Raw genomic sequence first — 9,617 nt, forward strand, 5'->3', positions numbered from 1 at the left:
ATCTCTAGCTACAAGGGGTCGCAGAACAGCATGAAATCTGATTATGAATCAAGCAGGTCACTATTTGTGACTCCCTGTTACTGGCTACAAACAGAGGGACAGTGGCCTGCAAGGAGCAGCAAACCAACACCCTGTGTTTGCATTTCCAAGCAGGAAAGCACTTTTTTAAATGAGCCCATGTTTCTTAAACAAACCACTGTTGCTTTAGAAAAATGAAAGTTAGGAACACTTTCAGTGGGAGTTGGCAGTGGCCCCTTACATCGCTACCTGCTGCCACCCAATCAGTGTACACCCCTCATCCCGGAACTCCTGACATGTTTCCCAATAGGGAAGCTGTCCAATAGGGACAGACTCCTCTTTGCAAGCCTGTTACTACTCTCCTTTGAGGAGTAGTCAACTGTTCAATGGTTTGTAACAGCAATTATGGTCTCAAAGCATTCCTACATACTATACTGAATCGCAGTTCGTAGAGTAAGCCTTTCATGCTCCTTCCTACAATCAATTTGGTGTGGGTAGATTTTTTTTTCCGACTTGCAAAATTGGCTTAAAGCACACCATACATCATTTTTGCAGTTGCAAACCGTGTGATTTTGCAGATATGTGACTGCAGAAGTGCTTTGTACATCAGGCCCTAAGCTCCAGTGGAAAAAGGCAACTGATTTTATGTGATGAAATTTAACCCTTGTTTTGAATAAATATTCTTGCATGAAATTTTGTGTAAATAACTTGATACTTATTTCATGTATGATTCTCCTAGATAATATTGAATGAGAGTCCTGATTTTATTAAAGACAAAAAAAGGGGAATATTATGCAGTCTCTCTTCTCGCTTTATGTTCTACAGCACGTAACGCAACACCACAGCTCCCATAGTCCTGCTCCCAAGGGCAGGAAGTTTTTAACATATACAATAGACATCCCCACCTATAAATTGCAGTAGGGCAAATATCATTTAATTTTTAATTGATGAGTCAAAGTCTGCAGTCTATGAAAAAAATGCACAACCCCAAATAGTATCAGAAAACTAAGAAGCAGCCAAAGACATTCTTTCCTTTGGTCATCATCACTTGACATTGTCAAGCCAGATTATGGTTAGACACTTAAACCTGTTGCTTGGCTTCTGTATCTTAGCTCGAGAAGTAATTGAACAGATATGTTACCATCAGCCATAGGGACCGCTAGCAAATATCAGAGATGGGATAATATTTGCCTCCTTTGTCTTTAATAAAATTATGACTCCTTCAATATTATCTAGGAGAATCTGCAATTTTATTACAAAGAGGAGGCTCTATTATGCATGTTTAAAACCTTTGCAGAACCGCAAAAGCTGCATGCTCGGCAGGTTTTGTAATAAACATTTTAAATGTAGATACCCTTGACCAATCTGCGGTTCTGAAAATATCCCCCAACCTTGCCCTGAACCAAAAGCCTTTAAAGCCCTTGCACCCCTTGCCAAATGTTCCCCTAAACAACCTGTGTCTAAGGGCAGTAGAGGACACAGGCTTAAATGGCTAGAGCGAAGCTATCAAAAGTAGCAGATCTGATGTCCTCAAACTCTTTGTTACGTGTACGTACTGCATGAGACATCTGACCACTCACAGAGGAAAGGCAGGACACTCAATGGAAGGAGAGGCATTTCTTGCACGTCTTGATATTGTAAAATGAATGCCCACAGGAGAAAGATGGATGGCAAAAATATCTAGCGTTTGAACATTAGGCCTGGGTGAATTTTAAATTACGCAGGTATAATTTGTTTAATTTGGGGAATTTTGCATTAGACTTGTTAAGGGAAATTCTTGAAAATGTGATAACACTACTTCACGTAATTATGCGCCAGGCATGTTAAAAAATGACAATGAATGTCACAGTTGTCAGTAAAAATTTACTCTAAACAAATGATAACAGAATACAAGCAGATGCTGTTCACAGTGCTCTTGTTTAAATACGTCATCACTGCAAAGACTGACACAAGGATGCATTTTGCGCTAAAATTAAGTATGAAGTGATGGATTTGCATTTCGAGTAATTGTGCCTAATTTTGCTTTATTGCTTGAAAGCAAACTATACATTTTTCACTCACCCCTATCTAGCACCCTATACCCTTAAAAAAAACAAAAAAACATAACATTACCAAATATGCTGACAGCAGTTTGAAGTATAGCGTGTCATTGTCCTACATGATTTTACAAGCTGTAAATCCATCTCTACATCCTATAAAGGTGAATACCTGGGCTCAGTGTATTGATACACTTCAATCATTTACAGACCAGCAGGTGCTCCCAAACCACTTTACCTTCAGCTTTCTGATGTCCTGCTGAGAGTGCTGATCTATATCTATTAATAGTTCTATTAGCCTTCTGTCCCTTTGTAAAGAATGCTAGAAAATTTAAAACACTGTTACATGAGAGATAATGAAATCAACACATTTTGCCACACACCAGCAACTCCAGGTATCCTGTGGTGAGTTTTAGCCCTTGTACCTTTAACCCAGGATGCTCTACCATAAGTAGAAGTTGTTTCCGAAAGGCCTGGTGTGCCTATAAGTACCCAAAAGGCTCCATGCCACCAGGGCGAGGCTGCCCTTCAAAACCAGGTTGTGAAGCTGCCCAGGAGGGACCCGCAACAGCTGAGGAAATGTTGGAATAAGAATTGGACAATCGACTGATAATTCTAGGAGTGAAGGAAACCAAGGCTGCTCCCTCCACAATGTGACCCTTACTAACTCCCTGCCGATCTGGAAAACACATCTTGGATTCATGATAAATGGCGTAAAACAATTGTGAAGGAAAGCATCAGTTGCTGCAGCTTCAGGATCCAGTCTTCAGCTGTAAAGTCTTCCCAACAGAGCTGTGAAGCAGGACACAAAGAGGTCTACGCTGAAAGAACCCCAAGTCTTGTTCAGAATCTGCAATACCTGGAGATCCAAACACATTTTGCTGCTGTCGTATGTGGTCCTTGAATACCAATGCCAATCTGCTACTGCATTGTCGGTCCCAAAATATATTGTGCCACTGATGATATTTTCCTATGCAGATAAAATTCCCAAAGGGACCTAACTAGACCTACTAGTAGCTTTGTCCTAGGTCCTCCCAGTCTATGTACCTGACTGCTGTAACATTGTCCGTATGAAGCAGAATATAATATTTGACCCTGTTTTCTGCAAAGCTCTAAATTGCAAAGAAGCCTGCAAGAAGCTCTAAACACTTATGTGCATTAAGGATTTTATGTGCATTAAGGATTTCTTCCTGGACTATCCTCGTCTGTCAAGCAACTGCCACGTCTTGCACCCCAGTCACCAAGACTTGCATCTGATTCTAAGAAAAGATCTGGGTATATATATATCGAATATAGCTCACTCCTTCCACATGTGTACATTACTTAGATACTAACTTATCTCCTCTATTGACCCCTGATCTGAAGGGAATGTTAGTGAGTATTCTAGGCCTAACTGAAGTTGTCTTATTTCATGCGCTGGAGAGACGTTTAATGAAGGGGTCCAGAACAAAACGGCTGTATTGAGAACCACTAGCCTTGCCAACCGCCAGAGAGAAATCTGATGCTGTGAGAACATGACCCTCAACTTCTTCTTTATCACCTTTAACTTTGCTCCTGGCAACTGGGGAATCTTCTTTACGGAATCCATCAAAACTCCAAGAATTCCACCTTGCTTGAAGGCATCAACTCCAATATTTCCACACTGATAATGAAGCACAATGACTGAATCAACTCTTGCCCCCTGAACTTGATCACCAACCTCTTCCTCTCTTGTCCCAGGTACTCCATCATCCTCAGTTCCTGTGCTCTGAGTTGGCAGCCCCAAGAGGCCTCATCGCCTTGGTGAAGCACCAAAGAGGGGAGGATAGGCTGAAAGGAAGGGGCTTCAATCTGAACAAGTGTCCTTGCCACAGAAACTGTAGGTACTCTCTGTGCTCTTGACAGGTTGGAACTGTCAGCTAAGTGTCTTTTTTGCCAAAGTCTTTAAAATCCAGACATACCATTCAGTCCCCTGAAAGAAGGATTCTCATCAGGCATATAATTGTCTCCATTTTGAAATGGCAATACAGAATAAATTGGTTGAACTCTTTCAAATGTATTGCAGGCCGATATTCTTTTGTTGTTCTTCTGCACTAGGAATATGTTGCTGATAATTTTCTGGGGTGTAGCGCTTTGTTTTTATAACCCCCTTCTACAACAAGTCCTTTACATCTGCAGTGACCAGATCCCAGCTTTCTTGAGAAAAATATGCTGGCAAAGGTCACCTGGTCTGTATTGGTGGTGCATTGATTCTGTTTCAAACCATCTCGTCATCTTTAATAACCATGGATCTTTTGATATTAAACTGCACTGTTGAACGAAAATGGCCATCCTTCCTCCTACTGTCACACGGGAAGAGGACACTACACTTCCCATGAGTCCCCCTTCCCTTTGCTTGGCCTCTGCTGATGACAAAGTGTCCTCCCCTTCTTCCTTGTAGGAAGAATGTTGAGGTTGAGTTATCTTACTGTGGCTGATGGAAGAGTATGTAGAAGATCCCCTGGCCCGTGAAATACCCATCATATCAACCGGCCCTGGAGGACACATCCCAAAACACAAGCCAGGGATGATTGTGCCCTGTCCACAGAGGCAAAGGTCTGAGTGTACCACCCAACTTCTTCAATAAATTCATGCCAAAACAGAGACTGTTTATAATTGACCTTTATATCTGAGCCTCCTAGCTGCCCAATGTTCTGATCAATGTGTAACAGTCCCTTACATCTTTCAAATGAAAGCCCCTCATTTGCATTCCCAAGAAAGCAAATTGTCCTTTGGGCCCAACCAGAATTTATTTCTGGGTCCCATAGAACCTCTGAATTTTTCCCTATCTTCAGCCTCACACAAAATAAGGGAAGCAATATCTAGGGCATCAAACAATTTATTTGAGCACAAGGACCACGCCCTATCCACAAATTTTATAGGGTTCTTCCTACCTTTGCTTAAAAATGTTACAATTTTAACTTCCAATCCAGGTGGTATGGCAGCTTTCTCAGGTATTCATGTTTTCTTTGGACACTCTGCCCTCATTTTAGATCTGACATTCCTATCCACCAAACTTTTTATCTTGGACCTAATGTATTCATGAATAAACAGCGGAAGAGCCCAGCCTGCTGAATTTGGATGCGGAGTGAGCCCAGGCTCAAACATGAGAGTACCTCCCTGTCCAATATAACACTATGGGGGTGATTCTAAGTCTGGCGGGCGGCGGAGGCCGCCCGCCAGACTTCCCCCTCCAAAATACCGCTCCGCGGTCGGAAGACCGCTGAGGGTATTCTGGGTTTTGCACTGGGCTGGCGGGCGACCGCCAAAAGGCCGCCCGCCAGCCCAGTGCAAAACTACCTTCCCACGAGGACGCCGGCTCCGAATGGAGCCGGCGGAGTGGGAAGGTGCGACGGGTGCAGTGGCACCCGTCGCGAATTTCACTGTCTGCAATGCAGACAGTGAAATTCTTTGTGGGGCCCTCTTACGGGGGCCCCTGCAGTGCCCATGCCATTGGCATGGGCACTGCAGGGGCCCCCAGGGGCCCCATGACAACCCATACCGCCATCCTGTTCCTGGCGGGCGAACCGCCAGGAACAGGATGGCGGTATGGGCTGTCAGAATCTCCATGCTGCGCCGCCATGGAGGATTCAAATGGGTAGCGGAAAACCGGCGGGAGACCGCCGGTTTTCCACTTCTGACCGCGGTCAAACCGCCGCGGTCAGAATGCCCAGCGGGGCACCGCCAGCCTGTTGGCGGTGCCCCCGTCATTTTAGCCCTGGCGGTCTTGGACCGCCAGGGTTAGAATGACCCCCAATGAGTCTTATCCCCAGCTTTCAGCTGTTTCAGGACATTAATGCCAATATTCGCTTCCTGCCCAGGGGAGGAGGTTTTTTGGGAGATTGCATAATAGGGCCTCCTGTCTTGTTATAAAATTATAGTTGAGTCACTTACCCTTCTGGAATGGACATCTTGAAGATAGAGAGTGCAAGTTAGTCTCCCTACATGTATGCAGGTCATGAGCCATTGCAGAGAATGGCACCGGTTGAACACCTCATGCAGTCTTTTATTGTGCTCTTATGTTGATGATATAAATGCCTTTAAGAAACTTCCCTGGAAGATGTAACCAGCAATTGTAACTAAACATTTGGCTAATTGCATGTATTTGCCATCTGTTATCTTTTACTAGATTTCTCCTGAAAATTATGAGAAGCTGGGATTTCCTGGGGCCAAGGAACTTGCTGATATGTTCCGGTTCTACTGGACAAAGATAGACCGTGACATCAAACTAACACGTCAGCTCAACCCAAATGTCAAGAGCTTTGACCAGTTCCTCTGCGAGAACAAGGAGGCCTTGAAAAGTTTATAGGAAGAAATGTTGTTTTTGTTATTTTGGATTGGGGACTGGTAGCAATAAAAATTGTTGTAGCTATTTTGCGAAAAAGTATATTAGTCATGTCATTATTTTGTTTTTCATCTTGTCTTTTGCTCAGTCCGTTCTCTGCTTTCCTGGTGCTCACTTCCTAGACTTGGCTTATGACATTCTACGCATATTGCATTCCTCTGCATTCCAAATGAATGCCGGTGTTATGGAGCATGATATTTGTTTCATTATATTCTGCTTTTCTGGTGCACAATGTTTGAAGTCCTAAACTTGTTCAGATGGAGCACGGCTTGTACTGTCTTTTGCTAATTCCATATACCTGCTTTCCTAAGGTGTGTGTGTGATGCCCCTAACTCATTTAGGGGCATATTAACAAGGAATGACGCTTTGCGTCAACGATGCATCAGAATAACATGCACTGCGTCAAGACAGCTTACAAAGCCATAGATGCATCGTACGTATAATAAGGCACACCATGGCGTAGGGTCCCAAGGATGTGTCAGAAATACTGACACATCCGAGGAAATGATGCTGCAGTGCGACTGCCCAAAATGTGATGGATTACTGAAGTTGGGCTTATAACAAGCGGAACTTCAGCAATGTGGCAAAAACACATAGGCGATGCGTCAGTTCTGACTGACGCAAGTAACCTAATGTGTGCGGACCAATGTAAAAGAGTATGAAATGGTGGAAAACTCACCTTTTACTCTATCACATTGGTCCTGGATGCAATATAGACAAGGATGGAGTATGTCTATGTGTCACAATACAGTGGGCATAGTCTACTTATGTGTACTTACATACATAAGTATGTGTGTCATAGTGAGTGACAGTGCAATGTGAATAAATACAAGCATATATTGTAAAGTAAAGTGGCTAATTATGTGTTACCTACCTTATGTGTGTACTTACCTGTTGTGCTTTGAAGTACGCTTGGCTGGACTTGGGGACCCATTCCTATATGGAGATGTGGCAATCCTGGCCTGTCCCTTGAAAGGAGTTCACAGCGTCACATTGCATTGCTAAAGTGGATGTTAATATCTCAGGTACCATGGTCCCAGGTTGGTCAAGGGGTCCTACAGCATGATAGTTACATGTGTAGGCCAACAACCGGTTGAGGGGATGTCAATTTATGAATAATTACTGTGTGTAAAGTGCCTTCAGATGGTCAGATTCCTATTAGAAAGCCACTGTGTCATTTCCTATGCCTGTGTTACGGAGCCATTGGCATTTTGATGCATTAAGGCTTAGCACAATGCATCTCAAAGATGCGTAAGACATTGAAACACTTGTAAAAATCACTGTGTCAGTTCTAAGTGGGTTTTTATGAGGGAACACCCACCCTGCATACATTATGAACTGCATGGCACACCCAGTTCCAGCACCAGTATTTTATGAAGCAAGTCTGTAAAAACTGACACATTGGGCCTCATGTGTCCCCTTGTAGCTATGGAGCAAAAAAGCTCCACCGCAGAGTCAAAAAATGACGCAGTGGTATCACCTGCTCCTTGTAAATATGCCCCTTAGTTCCTCTGCCTTTTCTGCGGCACGGAATGCAAAGTACTTAGGACATTCTATCCCTCAATCTTCCCAGGTCGTGGTGTGAGATGTCTTATACTTGTTTAGTTCCTCTGCCTACTAGGGATAGTGCGTGAAGACAGTAGCTCATTCCATTCCTGGGCCTTCCTAGTGCCTGGTGTGTAATATGGTTAGCTCATTCCATTCCTCTCCCTTCCTGGTGATATATGACATTCTATGATCATTTAATTCCTTTAATGTCAAAAGGAGTGGTCTGTGACATTCCGTGCTCACTCCATTCTTCCGCCTCTAGGGTTACGGAGTATGATATCCTCTTAATTCCTTGGGCTGTAATGTGATGCTTCTGCAAATTCCTTTCCTCAGCTTCTAAGGGAATGATGTTTGACGTGCTGTGCACATTGCATTTCTTTACCGCTCCATATAATGGTGCGTGATATCCTCTGTTAATTTCATCCATGCGCCATCCGCGATCATGTACTAAGATATGTTATTCTCAATGCATTGTTCTACTTTTTCTGAGGCTTGCTCTTTGGTGTCCTTTGTTCTTTGCATTCCTCTGGCTGACTGGGACCTGGTCACCTATATGGGGTGACCTATTGAGAAAAATGATCAACATACAGAGCTATACCATTGAAAAGAAAATGACTTGTCTCTGTGCCCTTCTCTTTCTAGCTGAGTGCCTTTCCTATCACCAACTCTATGCCTGTTCTGTGTGATTTCTACCCATTCTTCAACAGTTTCCAAGAATGGTGCATGTTTAAATCCAAACAATTGTGCTGGCAAATACAATGGCGTAACAAAATGTGCCCCCCGCCTGCAAGAAATGCTGAAGGGACCCCCACATTCACACCAGTAGGGGATGAGGGGACCCCCTCCAGTATGGCTAAACCTATTCCCTGCCTGCACTGCGGGGGCTGCGGGCCCTCTGTTATGCCTCTGCCCTGGGCAAACAGTCCACCCACAACTGACTGCATCAAAAGGGCATTCAGTAGTTAGAATGCTGTATTAAGAATCATCACTACAGTGTAGATAATGCAAAATTGCAGACTGTAATATTTAAAGGGACATAGAATAGAGATAAAGGTACATAAAAAGGAAACTGGCAATATATATATATATATATATATATATATATATATATATATATATATATATATATATATATATATATATATATAACCCCTATAAATTGAAAACTATATTTTGAGCAGAAACATCACAGGCTTTGAAAGGTTCTGATTACACCTAATCCCTCTAGGCCCAAGGTTGCCAAACATTTAAATAGGGGTGTGCACACAAGCTTCTGTACCTACTGAAAGCTCCAGCTAAGGCAGTTAAACTGTTTGCGGCCTTGTGAGTGAGTGAATTGTAAAGTAGAAGTCAAGCATGTAACTATGTGAGGGACAGTCAGCCCTAAAGCTGTAGTGAGACCTACTGTGGAAGTGAAGATTGCAAATCTGGGTTGTAAATACAGACCTCCACATGCCAAAAAAGTGTCCTGCCATCTTGGGAGTGGGCAGAATAGTGCATTCTAGGCTAAATAGATGGCACACTTTGCAGGAAGTCGTCATCATGCAGGATTGGACCTGGTAGTTAATTTGTTAGTTAGCCCCCACATCCCCGTAGGCTTGTAGCAGGCATAAAAGTGGAATCCCTGGCACCCAGACCTCAGATCACACCTG

At 43.4% G+C, this 9,617-nt stretch overlaps 1 protein-coding gene across 1 annotated transcript in view; it reads left to right on the forward strand.

Annotated features, from left to right (window-relative positions):
* The window catches only part of LOC138282893 (nmrA-like family domain-containing protein 1), an 88,021-nt gene extending 81,564 nt beyond the window's left edge, over window positions 1-6,457 (forward strand). The window contains exon 5 of the mRNA XM_069220900.1: window positions 6,202-6,457. Within this exon, the coding sequence (XP_069077001.1) occupies window positions 6,202-6,381 (180 nt within the window). The 3' untranslated portion in view covers window positions 6,382-6,457. The remainder of the gene's footprint in view (window positions 1-6,201) is intronic.
* The last annotated feature ends 3,160 nt before the right edge of the window (window positions 6,458-9,617 follow it).

The sequence above is a fragment of the Pleurodeles waltl genome, chromosome 2_2 (genome assembly GCF_031143425.1).
Source record: "Pleurodeles waltl isolate 20211129_DDA chromosome 2_2, aPleWal1.hap1.20221129, whole genome shotgun sequence".
Lineage (NCBI taxonomy): Eukaryota > Metazoa > Chordata > Amphibia > Caudata > Salamandridae > Pleurodeles > Pleurodeles waltl.